This window comes from Pelobates fuscus, chromosome 6 (genome assembly GCF_036172605.1).
Source record: "Pelobates fuscus isolate aPelFus1 chromosome 6, aPelFus1.pri, whole genome shotgun sequence".
Lineage (NCBI taxonomy): Eukaryota > Metazoa > Chordata > Amphibia > Anura > Pelobatidae > Pelobates > Pelobates fuscus.
The window spans coordinates 79,612,579-79,636,938 of NC_086322.1; the positions used below are offsets into that span (position 1 = coordinate 79,612,579).

General features: G+C 38.4%; 1 protein-coding gene across 5 annotated transcripts in view; it reads left to right on the forward strand.

Annotated features, from left to right (window-relative positions):
• Nucleotides 1–24,360, forward strand: part of TBC1D1 (TBC1 domain family member 1) — a 185,730-nt gene that overhangs the window by 147,713 nt on the left and 13,657 nt on the right. For all 5 annotated transcript variants that reach the window (XM_063457864.1, XM_063457865.1, XM_063457866.1 and 2 more), the window contains 5 exons: nucleotides 8,262–8,447; nucleotides 11,383–11,544; nucleotides 14,059–14,217; nucleotides 19,459–19,703; nucleotides 21,033–21,192. In XM_063457864.1, the coding sequence (XP_063313934.1) occupies nucleotides 8,262–8,447; nucleotides 11,383–11,544; nucleotides 14,059–14,217; nucleotides 19,459–19,703; nucleotides 21,033–21,192 (912 nt within the window). The remainder of the gene's footprint in view (nucleotides 1–8,261; nucleotides 8,448–11,382; nucleotides 11,545–14,058; nucleotides 14,218–19,458; nucleotides 19,704–21,032; nucleotides 21,193–24,360) is intronic.

The following is a 24,360-nucleotide window of genomic DNA, read 5'->3' on the forward strand; positions in this document are numbered from 1 at the left end:
GGTGATGAGGACAGAGGGAGGACCAGCAACGTCCCCCATAACTCTGATACCAGATCTTTCACAGCCAGTACACCAATACTGTTCTTATCTCTGGTTTAGAGATTCCGTACTTTCCTCAATAATCACAATTTTCTTAACTTTTGTAACCCATTATTGAAACGTCACAGGGAGAGTGCTCTTGCAGGGAACAGGGATCAAGATTTTAGCTAGTTAAAGATGAGCAACTTGTTATGGGTAAAATCTCCCAAAGGCTCCAAAACAGCACAGTTTACAGTTATCGTTCCCTCCACATCCAACAAAGCCAGCAGGAGCTAGACTAGTTTCAATAGATTGTAAGAGCTTCTGGATTCTGTACCATCCCGAAAGAACTTTGTAATTTGTTTTTTCTCTTGCTTTTTCTATTATTATTATTATTATTATTTAATTTTTTAATCTTTCTAGTTCTGGGAAGTGCCTTGGATGTTGGAATCTTCAAAATTTCAGTAGACTTCACACTTCTACACTGCATATGTTCACTCTTGTCTTGTCTCTTCTTATCTCTTGTTCAAATAATCTTTTCTTCTCTGGCCTGTAATCTACCTTGAACACACAGGCCATGTGTAACTAACATACCTGGATTTTTATACGGTCTTTTAAGTTCAGCTAGTCACATTTGATTTGAAAACCTCAGTGCTTGATTGACTGTCTTACTTTTATCTCGCTATCTTGCACATAATTTGCATTGCCTTATATTTGTCCAAACATACGTACTTGTTTTCCTGGATTTTTACTTGTGCAATAAGTGTCTAGATATACCAGTTTATCCAACCATGAGCTTTTCTAGTAAATGGTGTGGTGTTCGTTTCTTTAAATACGTGACTTTTTTTTAATTTATTTTTTATAAGTATACTGGGGTAGCATGTTTTGCTTTATGTAAAATGATCAAGTGCCCACTACTACAACTGCGATAATTTTAAATAATGTAAATAGATGCATCCAATACATCCAATTTCAAAGTGCCATTTACATGGTGCATCATTCAGCAATATCTGTTCCATAATTGTCAAAACCATTTGCATGCAGATTACGGAGAAACCATTGAATAGGGAAACTGCGTCCATTCTTATGGGTATGTGTCTGTCCTACATGTCTTCCCCGTGCAATGTGAAAATGAAACCAGGCAATATCACTAAAAAGTACTCTCCATCTTTTATTTTAATCCTCAATGTAATATACTATTTCCATTACCACTGAAACTTGGCTAAGTAAGTTTAATTTATTTATTTTTTTTGTCAGATTTTTATTGCACCCTTATCTGTCCTGGCATGTGACTGGATTTGCACAATGTCAATTATTATCAAATCTCTGCCTTGTGTCTCTAATATACTGATTCATATTTCCATATAGTTGAACAGTGGCTTTTTTTGTAGTGTGTTTTTTTTTTTTTTTTTTTTTTTTTATTGTGCTAGATTGGAATCCGTCACTTTCTCGTAAATGTACCCACTTTGTGGTTTTTAGAGTTTGACATGTGTATGAATTGTCCACACTGGTTTTCACCGGTTTTCAGAAGAATTTTCAGAGATGCAAATGTGAGTGCGTTAATCAGCTGTTAATTGTTGGCTTTCTATATCCACTATATTCACTCGAAGTCCGAAGCTTAACCCCTTAATAAATGACATACCATGTCATAATGGAATTGCAAAATACTTTGTCATTAATGGGTTAAAAGAACGTCTCCCTATATCCCTTGCAGTTCCAAAACGGTTTGTCAAAGCACACTTTTGACCTCACATGCTTCGTTTGCAGCAATGCATGTCAATACCTACAGTTCCCATGTCTTCAGAATAAACTTCTGACCGTTCATTTTATTTTATTGTAAAGGTAAAATATAGAGAATTGTATTATGTAAAAGAACACTGAGTGAGAACTATTCCTTCTTGAAATCGGTGATCATAAATTATACACGTCACATAAAATAATAGAAAAATAAAACGCCTAATGTATGCTGTAAAATTAGTGGGATGAAAATGTTAATTTAAAAGGTGTACACACACTATTCCAAGCCCAATATGTATGTTTCTGAATGCAGCAGCAGTTGGTGTCTCAAAGTTTTCACCACACCTTTCTTTAGTAGGTATACCACTTAGTGCGATACACAAATAGATTTAAAAAAAAAAAAAAATAGTGTAGAGTAGATGGTCATACAACAGTTGATCTTTGCTAATAAATAATTATATAAATAAATGTGATTTTATGCTTTCATTTTTTTATTGCAGTGATTTACATTTTGTTCCGTATAAAGTGACAGATTTATCACTTGTATCAGATGCACTTTTAATTAAGCTCTGTGTATACGATAGTAGCAGTATTTTATTTATTTTTTTATCCTTCATCCAAAGTGTTTGTCTTAACGGGTGCAGCCATCTTGAATGTGTTCTTTCTCATTAATTTTCCCACCCTTTAAATACTGGTTTGTCTTGGCAGCTTTATAATATTTGATGTAAGCTCAGGGCAGGTGAGGAATTATGTGTCATTTGCAAAGGGCACAGTATGGATTATGAGAAGTCATTCTCTGAAGGTAAATATAATGAAGTAAAATAACAAAATAAAACTTCCAAATAACTTCTGCTTTTAATGACATTTTACTTAATCGTAACCCTGCCTAATACACTACATTCAACAGGCACCGTTACACTGTCTCAACATAAACACTAACAATAAACGAAAAATATTATATAACCGAAAATACATGTGTATTATCGAGAAATAGTGTTTTTCTTGTGGTTCTAGAAAAATCTTTAAAGGAAAAAACAAAAACCTCAGTCTGGTTTCTTGCAGGGTTATTCACTAAAGTGAGAATTCTAAGTCAATTTCAGATTTAAAGGGACACTATAGTCTCCAAAACAACTTTAGCTTAATGAAGCAATTTTTGTGTATAGATCATGCCTCTGAAGTTTCACTGCTCAATTCACTGCCATTTAGTAGTTAAATCACTTTTGATTCTGTTTATGCAGCTCTGGTCACACCTCCTCTGGCTGTGACTCACGCAGTCTGTATGGAAAAAAAAATGGTTTCCCTTTCAATCAGATAGTAACTTTAATTACATACAGGAGGATCCTGCAGGGTCTAGCAAGCTATTATTAGAGGAGGAGATAAGACTTTCTACATTAAACAGAATTTACAATAAAGGAAGTATAAACATTAGCTGAATCTTTACAGGAAGTGTTTAGGAAGGCTGTGTTAGTCACATACAGGGAGGTGTGGCTAGGACTGCCTAAACAAAGTGATTTAACTCCTAAATGGCAGGGAACTGAGAAGTGAGACTGCAGGTGCAAGATCTATACACCAAAACTGCATCATTAAGCTAAAGTTGTATAGTGTCCCTTTAAGTTTTTTGTTTTCAGCGAGTGAAATGCATGCTCGATCGGGTGATCGGCCATTGCAGAATATTCCACTTCTTTGCTTTAAAAAATAAAAACTCCTTGGTTGCTTTTGCAGTATGTTTTGGGTCATTGCCCGTCTGTAAAGTGAACCGCCATCCAATCAACTTCGCTGAATTTGGCTAAATCTGAGCAGACTATGTATCCCTATACACTTCAGAATTCATCCGGCTGCTTGTCTTCGGTCACATCAGTAAACACTAATGACCCAGTGACATTGGAAGCTATGCATGCACCCTGCATCCATTGTGTTTTATAGATGGTGTGGTATGCTTTGTATCATGAGCTGTTCCAAGCCTTCTCCATACTTTTTTCTTACCATCGTTCTGCTACAAGTTGATCTTTGTTTCATCTGTCCAAAGAATGCTGTTGCAGAACTGGGCTAGTTTTGGGGGTTTTTTTTGTTGATTTTTTTTTTAGTTGTCCAATCATTCTATTCTTGAGGCTTATGTTTGCATATTGTGGTGGTTGCTCTTGTTAAGTCTTCTCTTTATGGTGATATGCCTTCCTCCTGGGTAGTGTTCTTCACTTGACTGGATATTGTGAAGGGTTTTTCCTTACCATTGGAATAATCTTATGATCATCCACCACTGTTTTCCATGGATGCCCAGGCCTTTTTGTGTTGCAGAGCTAACCAGTGCATTCTGTATTTTTTATTTTATTTTTTTCTCAGAATGTACCGAACTGTTAATTTGGCAACTCCTTGTGTTCGTGCTATCTCTTTGCTGGATTAACTTTTAATTTCTTTTTGGCAGCCTAAGGATTGCCTGTTTAACTTGCATTGAGAGCTCCTTTGACCAAATGTTGTGGGTTCACAGCAACCGCTTCCAAATACCGTACCTGCTTAATTGATGAATAAATAATGAAGGAATAGCCTATATCTGTCCATTAAACAGCTTATGAGTCCATTGTCCAATTACTTTTGGTCCCTTGAGGAAAGAAAAGGGGGGCTACATATTAAAGTGTAATTCCTAAAACCTTCCTCAAATTTTGGGTTTGAATACCCTCAAATTAAAGCTGAGACTGCATATTCATTCTCTTTTTTTTTTTTTTTTTTTGTTTATAAATGTTAATGACTTGGTTGCAAACTCTTTAATAAATGCAGGGTTTATTGTCCTCTTGGTGTTCCTTATAATGACTGGCTGTAATCCTGTGTTTTTCTCACAGCGTTTGATTTGTATATGAAAACAAGTATATTTAAAATTCTCTCTTTTGAGTCTAAAGGGCGTATTTAGTCCTCTCTGTCAGCTGATTCTTGCAATGTGTTGTATTTATTGCCTAAAGGGCAATATGTTTGGTAAAATATATATTGTTAAATTCTGAACTGATTAAGCAGATCTGTCTGTCAGTAGATTCAATTAGCACCTGCTTGGAGATATGTTTGTGCGCAGCGTGCCTCAGGTTAGAAATAGTGGACGTCTTCATCACCTGTATTTGCGCAGGACGCACTTGAACAGAAACTCTTCATTGTTCGTTCTTGTGGTGAGAACAGCTGCTGCACATCCTTTACTTATGGTTTCCTTATCAATGCATGCTTGTTTTCTGATGAAACCTTGAACTTCCAAATATTTCCTGTCATATGAAACTACAAGATTGGACAAGAACGTTCCGTAAAGTACGTCTGCATCTCTCCGTGCATCTGTGTTTTGAATGTGTAGGTAGTCAACTGGATCCTTTTGCCATACTTATCAGTCTAGGAAATATTTTTTGCCAGTGCTTGTTACCGCTCTGGCATATTCTGTGCTGTTGGGAACATCTAAAGAATTGACACAATGGATGTTCATGGACATGATGGCCACACAAAATAGATACTTTAGGCCCAATTTGGACATTTCTACTTAGGGGTGTACTCACTCTTGTTGCCAACGGTTTAGACATTAATGGCTGTGTGAGTTATTTTGAGGGGACAGAATATATACACTGTTACACAGGCTGTACACTTACTACTTTTACATTGTAGCAGAGTGTCATTTCTTCAGTGTTATCACATGAAAAGATATAATAAAATATTTACAAACATGTGACGGGTGTACTCACTTTTGTGAGATACTGTATTAAATTGCTGATCACTAGAACCTGGTTATATACTAACACAATCCCTGACTTTGTGCAAGTGTACTTCGAAGAGCTGATGCTATTTCGAGCATAGGTTGGACTAAACAAATATTGATTTTATTTTATATTTTTCTTCTGTTTTCTCACTTTTGCTGATTGATAAAAATAAACTAAGATTGTGTGTGTGTGTGTGTGTGTGTGTGGAAAGTTCATATGTGCAGTGCCTTCTTCACCTTTTGTCTCTGTTAATATTTTGTATGTCCATTACTTGTCAAATTTCCCTATTCTATCATTGTAAGGAGTTTTATAAATAATAAAAATATATAAATCTATATGATTGACTTTCTCACACCTCAGGGTAGTATTTAGTGTTTTCCTAATTCAACGTGTGGGTCACAGCTCTGAGTGCTCCTATCACAACTGGGACTACTCGTGCCATCACTTTCCGCATCCTGTCTAGCTCCTCACTCAGTCCTTAATATTTTCCAACCTTCTGATGTTATGGTCACTGGAAATTACCAGACCCACCACTACTGCAGCCTCCTGTTCCTTGTCGATCACTTCAATTTTGAGTTGTTTGGCCAGTACTTGATTGTCTGTCTGAATTTGAAAGTACTACCGGATCTTAACCCTGTCATTCTCAACTTTCATTTGTGGCACCTCCCATGTGGACTTAGTCCGGTCTAGTCCATATTCTGTGTATGCTGTCCCTGCTAGCGTTTTGCATCCAGTTACTATGTGCCGATAGTCAATGAAGCCTCTTTGCACAGTCTGCACCTTGGGTCTTGTCTGGTGTGGTTGACCCCTGCGTCTGTTAAACTGGTGGTGAGTGACTGTTTCTGTGCTGCTATGGATTAGTGCCCCAGTGCTGTCTTTCAGCCCTGCGTTTTCCAACCACTGGCAGTGGATGTGGCTCACATTACAAAAATACTATCTGCCTGTGGTACTCCTCATGGAGAGTCTGTCTTGCCATGGAACGTCCTGCTTATCTGCATCTTCTATTTGTTGTTGTTTTGTTTTCTCAGGCATTCCCTTAGTAGATCTTCTTTAGGAGCTGTCTGTGATGTATCATCAAGGTTTAAACATAGTTAAGAGAAAACTGGTGTCACAACTAGAAATATATATTGTCTCTTTCCCCCAGTGTGTGAGCACCATAACTTGATGGCCTGTCTTCCTGAGGACATAGTGTGATAACAGGAGCGGTGTATGACCTGGACAGAGCTAAGAAATTGACTGGGGCTATCTTTAAGGGGAATACAACATTTTTTTTCCTGATTGAACTCAAATTCAGCATCAAACTTTATTTATTTTAACCATCCTTATAAGTTTGTTTCAAGAGGTAAACGTTTGCCAGAGGCCGTCACACCCGTGTCACCATCAGCCTCCGATGACAAGCAACTGTCAACAGACCTGCCTAATATGCAAATCTTACAGCAGAATTGATCATCTGTCATGCCAGAAAGAATTACCCTTTGTGGTTATGATTGTTAGAAGTGGGACTGCTTTGCAAAGCAGCTGTGTGTGTTCTAACAAAGATCCCAATGTAGTTAAGATAAGATAAGCTAGCATGTTCTACCAAAGCTATCAGAGAGACAAGCCACACCTCTGTTTAAATAATATTCACATTTCTCACCCATGCCGTGTGTATTCAGCATATTTGCACTTTCTGCTGTTGTTGTAATTGTTGTAGAATAGGCAGAGGTCAGACAGCCTGTGCTGGTGTTTATCTTGTTGTTTGACCTCTCTTATATGTCATCTTCATAACTAGTGGATGCATCATTGTTAATTATTAACAACTCTTCTTGTATTGAGTAATAGGATAAAGGTACACTTTAAAATGTACTGTGTACCTGTCATAGTATTGGTACATATGTGTCTAGAGGGAATGAAACTCTATAATCCTTTTAACTAATACTGGAAATAACTTGCAAAGATGTGGATTTTAGAATAACTCTCTCTATATAAAGATATGCTCCCGCCAAGTTCTCAACATATATGTGCCAGTAGACCACTGTGCTACAATTGAATGAGAAAAAGACTGCCGTAGAGCCCTCCTACAGGTGGTTACCCTGCCCTCCATCAAAGCAACTATGGCATGTAAATTGTAGTCGTTGTGATTTATTCCTGTAGCGAGCAACTCTCCTGCTTTACTAGAGAAATATAGGAGGCACTGGAGATGAGCAAAGCTTTTAATTGGTATCCCTTATGTAATATATCATGACCGTTTTTCTTTAATCACCAGCCGATGCTTGGTGTGACCAAGTATTTTGTTTTTTCAAGTAATTTTCCCAATGGCAGGGATTCTTAATCAGCTGCTTACGGGGTAATGTAAGAAGGGCAATTCTGGTCGGTACTTTAAGTGGAGGGATCTCCATGGAAAGAAATTTAGGTTTTCCAATTACTGGGGGAAAGTAAAGTAAATTTCCTTCATACACACAACTTAAAATCCCATTCTCACACCCAGTGGCTCTCTTATTTATTAGTTTGTATATTAACCAGAAAGGGAAAAAAACAAACCATTCCCTGATAAATGGGATATGTATTTTTACCAGATTATTACTGTCTGTTGTCAGAAAAAACTGCTTAAGCTAAGCTGAATTTTAAAAACCCTGAATTTTGAAAACCTGGCGTGTGGATATGGTTGCTTTGATCTGACCGAGTATTAGAATTGTCTGGATCCATAACCTAGTCTGGTCCACAAAGTGCTTTGGACTTCTACTTTAATTGCAGGCTTAATGTTCAGACATTTGTGAATGATGATTCTTAACTTTTGTTATTGTTTTGCAGAGCGCTCAGAACTGGGTGAGATTACTCCAAGATCCCCTCTGGAGCCTGTCTGCGAAGATGGTCCCTTTGGTCCACTAGCCGTTTTCAGACATCGAACTTCAGAGGAATTGCGGGAGCTTTGGAAAAAGGCTATAATACAACAAATTCTGCTTCTCAGAATGGAAAAAGAAAACCAAAAATTACAAGGCAAGTTCTCACAATGCTGTGTGTTATGTAGTGTTACCCATTGCCTGTTATATTCCCAACACATTTTCTTTTTCCTGTCCCAGAAATCTCACTTTGGGTCATGTGGGTTCTTTACCAACAAAAATGGTTCAAAATATTCTAGCCCCAACACAGATAAACCGTTGTTCTCTCACACTGTAACCCTGTGCAGCTAAAGGTATCAGCCTTTTTATTATTTTTTATTTCACCCCAATAAAATTCAAAGCTTCCTTTTACAGGAGCGCTGCCTGCAAGGGAGAAAATAATATCTGTCACCAGCGTGCGCTGCGTGCTGACAACAAATCTAATATTTGCATATAATTAACAATTGTCAGACCGGAACAGAGGCTGCAAAAATCATGTGTGCTGGAGACGTATCTAGCCCCTGGCACACATATGTAAATATCTCTAAATATGCAGAGTTTCAGGCAGAGATGCTTCACATTCAGACTCCTACAACTTCAAATCACTGAAGTGGTCATGGTCACCCCCTGTCAGTCCCTGCATTGGCCTCCCATAAGATAAAGGGCTCAATTTAAAGTTCTGATTCTTGCTAACAAATCTCTACATAATGCTGCTCCAACCTATTTTATCCTCCCTAATACACAAATATGTCCCGTCCAGCCCCCTACGCTGTTCATATGACCTACGTCCAACCTCGGCTCGTACTCCTACCTTCAAGACTTCTGTAGGGATGTACCATTCCTGTGAAACTCCCTTCCCTTCTTCGTTAGACACTCACCCAGTCTCTACTCCTTCAAAAAAAATCATTAAAAACTCACTTCTACACAAAAGCGTATTCTACACAAAAGCTTCCTCCCCCAAACCTGATCCCTTTCCTGCAACTTTCATAAAAAAAACAAACAAAAAAAAATAGGTTTTCAGTGAATACTATTTTACCAATCTACTTTTCTACCCTTACTTTTTGTGTCCATTTGCCCCACTCCCTCTAGCATGTAAGCTCATTGAACAGGACCCTCAAATCCCTCTGTTCCTGTGCGTCTAACTTCTCTGGTTACAATTGCATGTCTTAGTCCACCCGTACAGAGCTGCGGAATTTGTTGGCGCCATATACATAATAATGGTGGTTGGAGTAACCCTTTAAAGGATCACTATAGTGTCAGGAAAACAAGAGCCATGCGCACATTCAAACAGTCCATAGGAAAGCATTGAGACATTTTGCATCCAGCATCGCAGAAGCGCCTCTAGCGGCTGTCAGGAAGACCACCACTAGAGGTTGGATTAACCCTGCAATGTAAAACTGCCATGTTTACATCTGAAAAGTTAATACCTGGGGGACCTGACACCCAGACCACTTCATGGTGAATACCGATGTAAAGGAGCAGTCAGCACCCAACCTTTTGACCCCAAAGCTGCATATGCAGGTCATGTTCTGAAATGAGCAAAATACTATTAATCATATGTCCTTATTTTTAGTAAATAGTTCGAGTACGTATTGTTTTACTTCTATAACAGATGCAAGAAGAAATGTGTATGCAAATTAGCATATATACCACGTATGGTAACACTTCAGCCATCCAAATGCACATAAGTTGAAATGTATTATCCATCGCTAAAAGGAATAGTTTTAACTCCTTACATAAGAAATTTCTGTTATTTTTGATGAGTGATAAGCATATTTTGGGTCCTGGTTCACTTTAAAAACAAAGTAAAGTAAATGTACAGACCTAAGGTTTCCATCAACATATAATGTACCATCTTTTGTTTGTCAAGGGCTGGCTGCTCTACTTATTAAGATTAGGGTGTGTAAGAAAAAAAAAAAGAATGAAGCAAGCAGGAAGAAGGAACTATTGTAGAAAGTGTTTACTGATAGAAGTTAACTGGAAATCGAAAAACCTGATCATTAGCTGGTGTGTGTGTGTTTTAAAACACGAAGTACTGTGAACTGATATGTCCTTTTTGTTTCTAGATCTGTTTATATTCTTCCTGAATACATTTTGTATTTTATGGGAACATGACCCCAACATTCTTGTCATTGTTACTTTTTACAACAAACTACTAAAAAGCAGAGTTTTTGTAAGATGGTAGCCTCCTTTTCATGATATCCCACGGTAAAGAAGTACTGTACGGACTTTGTGGAGGGGAGGTTGCTATTTTTGTTTGTGGTGGTTTGTTTTGTGTTTCTTTGCCTTTTTCCCCCTTCTGCCCTTTATACTCCCCCAATGCCACTTGCCTTATCCTGCTCCGGATCTTCATACCTGGAGGGCTCCATTTTACAAGGTTAAAGGAAGCTCACTTTTTACTCTTGCATTGTCTTGACTATGTGTTTAGGGTCATTATCCTGTTGAAAGGTGAACATTATGCCCAATCGAAGTTGGGTGCTCTGGATCAGATTTTTATTAAAGGGACACTCCAGGCCCCTAAAAAAGTGAAGATTTAAACGGAAATTTACACTTTTATAAATTATACTGGATATACCCCGTGGCTGTTCAAGATGACAACAGGTCCTGTTACTTCCTGGTTTGGTTAGCTTAATTGCACTGATCTCAAGAGGCAGCAATTGCCCAAAGCACCTGCCGTGTAAAGACTTCTCATTGAGCTGCATTGGGAAGTCTGTGATTGGACAGCCACAGAAAATCTGGATGGGGTTTGAAGAGGAGGGCTTGCAAAAGTAGAACCATCAAACACATTCCATTGGTGATTACTTTTAAAACTGTAGCACTTTTCCGCTCAAGACATTTTTGACAAATTATCCAATTTGTCTCTCACTTTTTTTTAATTTACAGAGAATGTTAGACTAAAATGGTCACAAGTAGTCTTACCCATATAATATATTAGGATGTCCTCAAAGAACAGTTAAAGAAAATTAAAACCGAAATCTATATTACACTGGTATCTAAGAAATTTAAGTTCTTCGTGTGCTCTTTTATTTATGTTAAACTTTTTTTTCCTCTAGCCTCAGAAAATGATTTGCAAACTAAACGTCTTAAGTTGGATTATGAAGAGATCACACCATGCCTTAAGGATGTGACTTTGGTTTGGGAGAAAATGCTGAATGTGCCTGGAAGAGCAAAGATTAAAATGGAAATGGAAAAAATTCATGCAGCAGTTGGACAAGGTAAGTCCTGTTACATAAACATGAAATATAAATGTTTAATTGATTTACGCCAAGGCTAGATCTAATGAAGTTTGCATCTCTTGCTACACAACTTTTCCTGGTGGTATGGTGAATCCTGTTGAAGATCATTGCACAAGATGTATTCCATGTTTCCTATTGTTGTGCATTATGACCGCATAAGGGCAATGGGCTATGGTGTTGTGACTTGCTAATGCAGAGAAGCAGAGTGAGTTGGACAAGGGAAATGTAGCTCCTCGTACCGGTGTAACTCACTATTTCAAGGCACTTGCTTTGCACCAAAAGTACTTAATGAAAAGACACCGCTATTTTTACATTTTGCCAAAATCACATCTCATTCTCCAGTGACTGTCGGACGGATAACCGCTAGGCCCTTCCCTTTTTTAAAGGCGACTCTATAGTGTTAGGATTACAGATCAGTATGTGCCCTGTGGTCCCCATCTCCCTACCTGCCCCCCAGCACATAAAAAGCTAAAAATTCCAGCACCATTGTTCCTCAGCACTCTGCCTCCTCCTTTATCCAACGGGGGGACCTAATGCGCATGCACGGCGAGCAACTCGAGCGCCTTAGGCTCTCTTTATAGAAAAGCATACATCAATGCTTTCCTATGGGGTTTTCACTGATGCTGGATGTCCTCATGCAGAAAGGGACTCAGAGTTTTGATAGAATCTCAGATGCACCTCTAGTCACTGTCTGATAGACGGCCACTGGAGGCAATCTTAGTCCTGCAAATTAATTGTTGCATTTTCTCATTGCAGGACTAAGGGGGATACAGACACTGCACCCAGACCACTTCAGTGAGATGAAGTGGTCTGGGTGCCTGAATTGTCCCTTTATGGTCTTAATTTTCAGCATAATCTGTCACAGCAGTTGATTCAGTGCGTCTCTGAGAAGCATTGGATTTGTAAAGTGCAACAGTGTCATAGAAGCGTTGGGGGCATTAGGCACATTAGAAGAATTGGACTAAACCAAGATAATTGGTGCTGATGATGAGGCGGAACAGCTGCTGCAGGGAGTATTTACTATTAATGGATTACAAGCAAGTTTCCCTGATGTTCTTATTAAAGGAACACTGCACTTACTATCCGAACTTCATCTAATTGAAGTTGTTAAAGTGCCTACAGAAGTTCCCCCCTTTAATTTGACACATTTAAAATGTTATCTTTTATTAAATCGAAGGCTTTGCAGAACCGCTTCAAGCCAAGCCTCAAAGATCTCACGATAGGAGAGAAGGGAATATTACTTCCTGGCTCTCATACCCAGCTGTATGTTGATGACATGTGCAGTGCTTTCACAGCTTGTCATTGAGAACCATTGCATTTAATGGTTCTCTGACAGAATCATTGGCAGATCACACCTTTGCCTATGGTCCTCCAGAATGACATAACGCAGAGAGGAGTGAGCAGCAGCGACGCGGGAGACTCTGCACTGGAGGAAAGGTAAGTAAAACTTATTTATATTATACTGCACACAGGAAGGGGCGGTGGGGGGAGGGAGGGCGGGCTAAAACTATAGAGGGTCAGGGATAGTATAGAGTTTGGAATACAGATTTCTATGCCAAACGCTATAGTGTCTCTTCGGGACAGATAGATAAAAATTGACAAATGTTCTATTGTTACATTATAATCCTATTTAAATTCAGCATAATCTGTCACAGCAGTTGATTCAGTGCGTCTCTGAGAAGCATTGGATTTGTAAAGTGCAACAGTGTCATAGAAGCGTTGGGGGCATTAGGCACATTAGAAGAATTGGACTAAACCAAGATAATTGGTGCTGATGATGAGGCGGAACAGCTGCTGCAGGGAGTATTTACTATTAATGGATTACAAGCAAGTTTCCCTGATGTTCTTATTAAAGGAACACTGCACTTACTATCCGAACTTCATCTAATTGAAGTTGTTAAAGTGCCTACAGAAGTTCCCCCCTTTAATTTGACACATTTAAAATGTTATCTTTTATTAAATCGAAGGCTTTGCAGAACCGCTTCAAGCCAAGCCTCAAAGATCTCACGATAGGAGAGAAGGGAATATTACTTCCTGGCTCTCATACCCAGCTGTATGTTGATGACATGTGCAGTGCTTTCACAGCTTGTCATTGAGAACCATTGCATTTAATGGTTCTCTGACAGAATCATTGGCAGATCACACCTTTGCCTATGGTCCTCCAGAATGACATAACGCAGAGAGGAGTGAGCAGCAGCGACGCGGGAGACTCTGCACTGGAGGAAAGGTAAGTAAAACTTATTTATATTATACTGCACACAGGAAGGGGCGGTGGGGGGAGGGAGGGCGGGCTAAAACTATAGAGGGTCAGGGATAGTATAGAGTTTGGAATACAGATTTCTATGCCAAACGCTATAGTGTCTCTTCGGGACAGATAGATAAAAATTGACAAATGTTCTATTGTTACATTATAATCCTATTTAAATCCAATTCCAAGTATGAAGTCTGGTTATTGCTTATTAGAAGTTCTATTATTTATTCTGTTTTTAACAGGAGTTCCTCGTCTTCACCGTGGAGAAATCTGGATTTTTTTGGCAGAGCAGTACCAGCTGAGACATCCTTTGCCAAGTAAAAACATGCTGAGAGATATTCCATACAAAGAGCTGCTAAAGCAGCTGACCACCCAGCAGCATGCCATCCTCATTGACCTGGGTAAGTGTTCAATCCAGAAACCTAACCATTCACTTTGCTTGTGGGAGCTACAATTACATTCCAGCTGCATCAGGTAACCTCAGGAACTCTACAAGTACATGCACTGCATTCAATCTTCTGACTCTTCGGTGTGTTACTTTATATATATATATATATATATATATATATATAATTTTTTTTTTTAATCTTTATTTTTGCAATGGCAGATCGTATGGTAAAGTAACATTTTTAGGCTTATGCAAAAGCCATATGATAGTACTTATGTCAATTATATATTAGAGAAAGGAAAAGAAAGTAGAGCGTTATTTTGTTGAGGTTTTTCTTCCTGTTGTTGTGGTTGACATGGTCGCTTCTCTTTTGACATGGCATTCTTTTGCATCAGTGAACTCTATCTTGTTCAGTGCTGACCTTCTTTTGAAGCAAAGGTAGTATAACACATTTAGTTTAGATTTTTATTTTTTTCAGTGCAAATTTCTTGTTGAACTAGGTTTGCGAAATTGAGGATGTGCATGATGACTCCATATTTGTGGGTTCACATCTCAATCTCTGCATTCTCTCTACAGAAAAAGGTTCCAAGTTTTCAGGGAACCCAAACAAATGCAGTAGCTATTCTGGCTCCAGATTGCATTGGCCCATTGAAGTATTGCTGAAGTTTAGTACCTTCTCCGTTGGCAAAATAGGCTTGAAAGGGACATAGTTTCCCTTCCTAAACTTTATTATTTTTTATTTATGCTGCCACCTAACCAAAAAGCTGCGGAAGAAATAGTGGTTTCACCATCAAATTTACCTATTTGTACGATGCGGTAGAGAATGAGTAGTCAGTAGTCATGTTCAGTATCTGTCTCCCAGGTTATTTAGGTTTAACAATACTTAATATTTAACATGAGTTTTTGTGGAACCTTTAACGGTTGGACTACTTACATGTATGGTGCTTGGAGTGTCCTTTAAGTGAAATGGAGCAGCCATTTTCTTTTTCCTTCCTAGAAAACAATATGCTGCCTGAACATGTCCTGTGGTGCAGATCCTTTAAGTCCTTCAAGTTGAGAGGTGCGACCTCTGTTGATTGGATTAGTTGTTCCAGCACATCCCACAGATGCTCAATCTAATTGAGATCTGGGAAGTTTGGTGGTGGCCAAGACAACACCTTGAACTTTTTGCATGTTCCTTAAACTATTCCAGAACAATTTTTGTTCAGTGTGGCAGGGTGCATTAAGTAACATCCCCAGGACATACTTGGAAACCAGAGTACTCCGAATGTACCTTTCCTGGTTAAATACGTTCTTATTACTGCTGAAAGAGGCCACTGCCATCAGGGAACACCATGCCATGAAGCGGTGTACGTGGTCTGCAACAATATCTCAGCAGTGATGCAGTGTGTGTTCCGACACCTTTTTCTCATGGCCAGTGTTAAGTTTTTCAGCAATTTAAACTACAGTAGTTTTTTTTATGGGACTGGACCAGATGTGCTAGTCTTTGCTCACAAGCAAGCATTAATGAGCGTTAGGAGCCAATGACCCTGATGCTGATTCGCTACTTGGCTAGACGACTGGATCAACGCATCTTCAAGACAGTGAGTCTTGTGGGGTATTACCAGTATGCAGTAGTTGGTACTTACCAAAAGTGGTGCAAGGAAGGTCATCACTATTTGGTACTTGTCCAAGTCACGTGGATCTTTTTGCTTGCCCATTTTTCTGCCTCCAACACATGAAATTTAAGAACTGACTGTTCACTTGCTGCCTAATATAGTCCACCCCTTGACAGGAGCCATTGTAACCATATTCTTAACTTCATCTGTCAGTGGTTTTAATGTTGTGGCTGATCAGTGTATATCTGCATTTGTAATTCGTGCTAGCTAATGCTAAGGTGCAATCCACAAAAATCTTTCTTAGAACCATTTAATATAATGTAGTTCACAGCCACGTGACCGTTCTCTGGTCTTTTCCATTGGTCTGTGCTTTTTTTTTTATTTACACTACTCTGTCATTTGTTTTATGTGATAGGTTAATAGGCATGTCATCCTATTTACATGTCTGTACCTATGTGTTCTAATTCTGGGGATTTTCTCTCCAACACACATTAAAACAAAGGTTTAAAGGACTACCTCTCCTTTGTGGATTACAGCTCTATTCAGTCGATTACTTTTTAGTAAAATGATTTGAGATCTCATTGCCACATATGAGCAGAAGATGTGGTTTATAATTGGACACAATTCTAATCTCCATAGCTCCAAAGTTCACTTTAATCTTCAAATGGATTGAATGAGTTCAAATATTTTTTACAACAAATGACATTAACAAGTAATGCAAGGCAAATTCCCACAATTACAGCACCGCTGTCATCTTACTAAGGATGCTTTTTACAGCGGATTATCACAATCTAGGGGAACAGTGCTTATTATTGTACACTCTATTTAAAACCTGTATTATCATTGCTTGCTATACTGAATACAATGTTACTCTAATTGTAGACTTTCATGGTGTTATAGTATAAAATGTAGCGTAATTAAAAGAACTAGAGTGGCTGGATCTATATTGAATGTTAGAAGATCATTGCATTTTTACATTCTTTTGGTGAAATAGGGCTATAACAGGAGCCTATTGTTGCATATGTTTCTCCTCTTAAGGTGACATGGTGGGTGCTGGTTACTAAGATGGAATTTTGGCATGACGTTTTGTGCCATGTGGTGTTTGCAAACTGGGCAACTGCAAGATTGTGAATGGCGTCTGGCATTATCCAGCGATCACAGCATGATTGGTAGGGTTATTTTAATATTGTACCACCACTCGCCTTACTGAACGGTTTACAAACTATATAGTGCTTTGCGAACAGACAACAGGTTGCGTAGTTTGCCCTTCAGTGAGTCTCCACTCAAGTTTGAGATCAGAGTAGCCAGTCATATGTCTGGCTGATCCCACCCACAAAAGCAGTCCAGATATGAAATGCCACTTAGTCCCTTTGTGCAAGTGATACAGCAACCATTTCAGCCTTCATATATATTGCTCTGCTAGCGAATTCTTATTGGGTTTTTATTCTGCTCGTGTGCCAATCTAAAAGGAAGACTTCACCACTAAACGCTATGACAGCACCCATAACAAAAAAGAAAAAATGTAAGTCTTCATTGCATTTATTTAAAGGAAATGTTACTTAATTTTCTCTTTCCTAATGTGAAACATGGGAACCATATAGGTGATGGGAGTAAGTAGTTCTAATGAGCACAGGCTGATTGCAGGGTTTAGCTCAGGACAGCTAAGGAACTTCCATCTCCTTGTCGTTGGTATTGGAGGCGGGGAGCAACACCTGGCAGGTCATAGGTCAAGTTGGTCAAGAACAGTTTGACTACTTACAGTGGTGGGTGGCAGGGTTTTGGGGCTTGATTTGTTCCTTTAAAGAAAAAGTAATTTCAGCAATTGGTATAAATATGAATAGATCTAATCATTGGGGTGATAAAAACCTCTATCCTTAAAGGGACACCATAACCACTATACGATTTACAACACCGCACACTAAGACAGAATCTACGTACAATCGAATGATATGACCTCTGTTTAATATCTATTCCATAATTGGTTATTTATCATGTAATAAGATATAGAATTGTTAGCATCATACCAGTTCATATGACATTGTTTGATGTGCAGTGCCTTAGAATGTTGATTTATATTAAGCACACTGAAACATCTCTTATCATACACGCCTGTCATTTTAGATCCAATGTGTTTTGCAAAGCATTGTATTGTTGAAAGGGATGTAATCCTATACTGTAACACCTCCTGTTTAACGTCCTTACTACAAGCACATTCCTGAAATTTGGGGTGGGGTAGTGTTTACTAAGAAGGCTGCTGTAAGTGACGCTTCACGGAACTTCACAAAGAAACCCTTCCCTGTTTATGCTTCAAGCCTTCTAAGTACCAAAGTAAGAGTGGAATATTACACATTAAAAAAAAAAATAACCAAAACAAAACCGTGTTCATTATGATAAACTCTGCATGAACATGTTCTATCTTCCTTATCAGTGCTTGAATTGTGTTGTACTCTGACATTTGCTAACTTACCTTGACTTTAGGAATTGTCCGCTTTAACAGGGTACATATTTGCCTCCTATAAGCAAGTTACATCATGCTTGATGCCAGGTAATCGCTCATGCGTTGATCAGGGGCCGACCTGATGTTTTATTCAGTCCCCTGCAACTTTGACTACGTTTTGACAACAGATTTTTATTTATTTATTTTTCAATATTGCAACTTGAATTCTTTGGGCTTTTTTTGTTTTTGTGCACTAGCTTAACAACTGGCATTTAATTGTATTAAGTTGGAAAGTGGAGTGGTACGTTTAGTGTGTGCCATTGAAACTAAATTTTTTAGTTATCTCTCTTATCTCTGAATAAGTGCAGGCTCACATTAAGCCATACAAGAATGGGCACATTTGACATTTCTCTGTTATAAGGGGGTATGGGTGAAAGATGTGTTCAGAAAAAAATATCTTTCTATTTGGTTTGACAAAGTAATTACACCCTTAATATATTTGCTGATAGCCTGTTAATGATTTGTAATGCCAGTAAAAATAACTTCCAATCTTGCTTTGCACGGTGTCTTTAGAAATATACGGTAATCCTTTTTATCTCTTGTTATAAGACCATCTAAGCAGTATATACCCTTTTTTTATTTTAATTTATTTTTATAAGTGCATATGTACCAATCTGGCATAACCATGAATGTACCTTTTATGAAGACAGTTGATACCCCATCGCTACACGTTGCTGTCCATGGGAACAGTAACTAAGTAGCAAATAAATTTTTGTTCTCTTATAAATATTTTCTTTTCACACGGCCAGAGATGCTCTTTGCAAATGAGACAAGTAACCATCAGGTGTCACTGTAGCTGCTTGTAAAATGTGTATATAAAACATTGGTACTTTTTATGCAAAATACCCTGTAATTAATTAAACCGTATAAAAATGTTCTATTTTGACTGTGAGTAAAGATTAGAGTGTAATTGTTTTATAATTTCTTTTATCTGCACAACAGCAGTGAACCTTTATGAAGTGGCTCATTTTCATTAGTTTTGTACATAATGGTCTGGGGCCAAAGGCAAGTTGATTTTTCTGTTTGCCTAGCAAGCTGCACTGAACGTTTACTTAAGGAGATAAACCTGCTTCAAAAAGATTTTTGTTTTGTTTGACCTATCTTGATAGCAAGGTTAAAGTAACTATAGTTGAATTGCTTACATCTATTGTTTTCACAGGACGCACCTTTCCAACACACCCATACTTCGCGGCCCAGCTGGGAGCAGGACAGCTGTCACTGTACAACATTTTGAAGGCCTATTCCTTGCTTGATCCTGAAGTGGGTTACTGCCAAGGACTTAGCTTTGTAGCTGGGATTCTGTTGTTGCACATGGGTGAAGAAGATGCCTTTAAGATGCTAAAATTTCTAATGTATGACATGGGCCTAAGAAAACAATATCGGCCTGACATGATCACACTGCAGGTAATCTTTTGACACTTTAAAAGTGCTTTAGAATTTGTTGTGTTTTGTTTCAGAACATTATTTGTAAAACCATTTCAAATAAGTAACAGATTGATAACCAGATACATCTCAACAGCTCTCAATTAATGTAGAGGACACTAGTTACACAATGTGCATGTTTTCAAAATGAGAGAGTTCTGCTTTTTATATTTCCTCGGGAGCCTAGGTTACATAGTTTTATAGGCTGAAAAGAGATGTGTCCATAAAGTTCAGCCTTTCTTGCATCCTTTTTTTTGCGATTGATCCAAAAGAAGGCAAAATAACCCCGTTTGAAGCACTTCTAAGTTTGCAACAAACTAGGAAAAAATTCCATCTTGACCCCAGAATGGCAGATTTATCCTTGGATAAAGAAGGTAAATTTGATGGCAGTAAAACAGCAATTCGGTTTCCTTTTACTAGAACATGTTTAAACAAAAAGTAAACGGGTAACTTTTTGGAAAAACACATAGTTGAATTTTTATAGCTTTTAATATAGTATATTTATTTGGTTTTATGGTATCTCTTTCTGATTGCGTTGTGATTATCGTAGCAAAATTAACTCTTCTCTTTCTCCATCCTTTCTCTTATCATTGTCCAACATATTCAAAGGGTGAGCCAATATCTGAAGTAGAAATGGACTAAGAGAGAGGTGTGCATGATATTTCAATGTGCATTCCCTCGGGCACCCAGAAGAGTAAAGAAACCTTTTCATCTACCCATGACACAATTCCCTGTTTTGTTTTGTTTTTTTAGCTAATTTTTTGTCTAGTTTATCTTTTCATTTTTGTAGCAAAGTTGTAAATGCATGACTTTTCATTTATTTATTTATTTTCCTTTTTATTCTTTAAATTTGTAATATTAAAGGTCACTATAGTCACCAGAACTACTATAGCTTAATGTAGTGGCTCTGGTGTCTATAGCCAGTCCCAGCAGTGTCAATCAGACAGCCAATAGAGGTGCTTCCTAGTCCAGTGCTGCACAATCTGTATGGAGACACTGAACGGTCCCCATTGATTCAGTGCATCTCTATGAGGAGATGCTGATTGGCACAGCTCAGTTTTGCCGCACATGTGCAATAGACCCAAATGCTATCTCAGCCATTGAGGATCTCAGCCATGGAGGTAGAGCCAGCAAGACCAACACAATGTGGGAGAAAAAGTGTGTAATATCACCTCTTTACTGCACAGAGAATGGGCTGATCACCAAAACAGCCACTTCAGCACTGTAGTGTCAGGAATAAGTTTGTATTCCTGACACTATAGTGTTCCTTCAATAAAATGTCTGATCGATACTTCTGTGCTTTTCCAACAGATCCAAATGTATCAACTTTCTCGACTTCTTCATGACTATCACCGAGATCTATATGATCACCTGGAGCAGTACGAGATCGGACCAAGCCTGTATGCTGCCCCTTGGTTTCTCACCATGTTTGCCTCTCAGTTCCCTCTTGGCTTTGTTGCCAGAGTCTTTGGTAAGCATTTCATTTTTTTTTTTTTTTTTTAACATTTTGTTTTTAGTATTCACTGACTGGGTTATATGCCATTTGGATTTTTATTTCCTAGAATTCAGGCTTTAATCACCAATATAAGTATCATATTTGCAGACATCTCAAGTCTCCCGGGAGTTCCGGGAGACTCCTGGGTTTTGCACATGGCTCCCTGACACACGTCTTATCTGTGTGTCAAGGTGTACATACATGTTTGTGTGCTGTGTGTGTGGCGAGGGAGGAGTCTTAGCTGGTGAAGCCACCTTCCTGAAATGTATTTTTGCAAGTTGGGATGGGATGTCTGTATTTGGTTTTATATGGTGTGAAACACACACATAGGTGATGTGCAGAGTGTTTGTTTTTAATCACACCAGCATTGCAATATCTGTATTCTAAAATCCATGTTGTGTTTATTTATGACATGGTATATTACCACCAAGTGAAACCGTTTAATTCATGTGCCCCATAAAGTGACCTACACCATCTATGAGAGCTAAGTCTACACATTTAATCGTACTGACAAGTTTATCAATGCATGATGGGTGAGCAGTGGTCTTCTGGCCTTAATGGATTTTGATGTAAAATTACCTTGGGGCAGTTAGAGCATCTGGAATATAAATGTGACCCATGTTGGCTGCTTGGAAAATGCATTGGCTTACTCCATTTGTACGAAAGTGGTTATTCCTTTTAAGAAATATTATAAAAATATATTCAAACAAATAAATTAATTGAAGACTTTAGTGCGAAAACTCAATGAGTAAAAAAAACAAAAAACAAAAAAACACCCTAGTAATAATTGGATAACTCATGCTGACCTTTGCCAGATAAGGTCAGATATGCTAGAATATATCAGATCATGATGACCTAAAAGTTTTATTCTAAAAGTAAGTGATGACCAAAAATAGCCAAAATGTCAATCGTTTTTGTAGCGCACAAACACAGGTGTTTTAAAATGTGTTTATTAACTTAATTTATACAAGCAGTGGAGTTTGCTCATTCTACACCACTCTTCCCATCAAACCATTTATTTTCATAATTAAGCGACACAATGTAAATTTGAATCTTATGAATGTTTGCTGTAGAATTTGAAGGTTTGTAAGCTTGATAGCGTTTGTTTACAGAAATTAGACCACCTAAGTAAATTGACCCCCACCTATCTTCTCTCTTGGCATATTGGGTATTTTGCCTCACTAAGCAACAACAACAAAAAACAACTGCTGTGTGTGTTCTGGGTGTGCTAGGAGCTGAAAGCAGACGTGCACATAGTTACCTTCCCGTCGTAGGGCTCTTTCTGGTCCATGCTATGTCTCCCAACTGAACTATGAATATATTGGATGGGGCAAACTAAGCACTATCCCACTCGCAATATGTATGGTCATAGGGGTTATAGTAGGTGTGTTCTTCTTCATATTCTCAAAAAACTCCTTCATATATTAAATCCTAAATAAAATGTCAAAGCAAGAGGCTTTGACTCCAGAAACTGGTGTCAATCACAAAACTCTCCTGAGCAAACCGTTTTAGGCTAGGATTAATCGTACAGGAGGAGTTGGTTTCAGACGGACCCATTTCATGCCAGAGCTTACTCTAGGCAAACCCTTGGCTTTTTGGGGTATTATTCACCCATATGTCTGAATTTTGAAAGCTAAGAGGGAAAAAGATACCTTTAAAAACAAATTTAGTGTAAATGACCAAGATGCATCAAGAACAAATGGTTAATACAAACAGGGCTTACTCACAGATGAGGACATTAACTACACTGATCAAGACAAGACCTTTTTTTAAAATGTAGTTTTTTTTTTGTTTGTTTTTTTATCGCGGTACGCCCGGGAGTGAAATTTAGTAAATGTCACTCCCAGGCTTCTTTTTGCCGGGCATCACTTAATCTACATAAAGACAAGAATACAGATATACACTTACATATAATATGTATTCCATTTTATTTTTCAAAGAGGAAACTTGAAATCAAGCTAATTCTCTTGTGCAATGATATTTCAAACACGTGTGTAGACTTGAAAATGCTCTTCGTCTGGAATCCACGGTACAGATGAACTAGTGCAATAACGAATGGCTGTTTCTAGGTCTCGGAGTATTTTTTAGAATTTACTGAATAATGTCAGGGTGATTATTTTTATTGTATACTTCTTAGCAGGTATGCACTGCAGCTATTTGTCTTTCGATTTAGAAGGGACAGCATCCCCTTTTGACCTAAATCCCTGTCTTTTTTTTTTCCCTTTTCTTTTTTTTCTATTTACTGTATAAATTTACTATGCTTTTAAATGCCTTTTTTAAAAACCGTTTTCAACTATAAATATCTTATAGTAGTGGTTATGATGCCAGAAGTGCCCTGGCACACTCCCAGAATAGATAGTCAAACTATTTGCAAAGGTGCCGGTCACATGCTCTAGGAAAATGTGAAGCTGTTTGCATGAAGGTAAGCCAGGCTCTGCAGGGTCATTGGCTGTGAGCACTCAGGTGATGCTCTCAGCCAATGAGCTAGGCCTTCACTACATGGCTTAGCTCAAGAAAGCTAACCGGAATCGGTGTAGGAGCTTCCAGCCCTTCTAGAAGCTGACTGACGCCTGGTGTTCCCCAGAGAGCTCCAGGGGACTGAAGCTCCAGTTCCTTTTAAAAATCTCCCAGGATGAGACAATTCCCCTTAAACCTGGATTCAATGCATACCCCTTTATAGCTGCGGTTAGAAGACCTCTCCCAACTCCATATTATAGGAAGAGGTGAAGTTCCTGTGCTATATACATGGCAGGCAGACACATTTCAGTTTGTGTATTCACAGGTTTTTTTTAAATTATAAACCCAATGGATGAACTTGATGGACTTGAGTCATATATAATAAAATTTCACCCTTAGAGATTCAGTTCAGCCACTTGTGTCACCTCCCCCCATCCCCCCTTATTTTTGGCGTGGTTCCATTAGAATCTGATTTAGCATGTTTTAGAGCTTAGTGTTTTGCAGAGCAGACGCGGATGGAAATGTCTGTTCCGTTGGAAAGTGCTGGCTGGGTTCTGTGCCCAGAGAAGACTGGAAGACTTGCTTTTGTTGGCCGTTGTAACAAGTGTCCCTTGTGTTTCCTCCCCGTTAAATGCAGAATACTAAAGAGGGAAAGGGAACTGGAGATGGAAAGGAAGCAATGTTTTT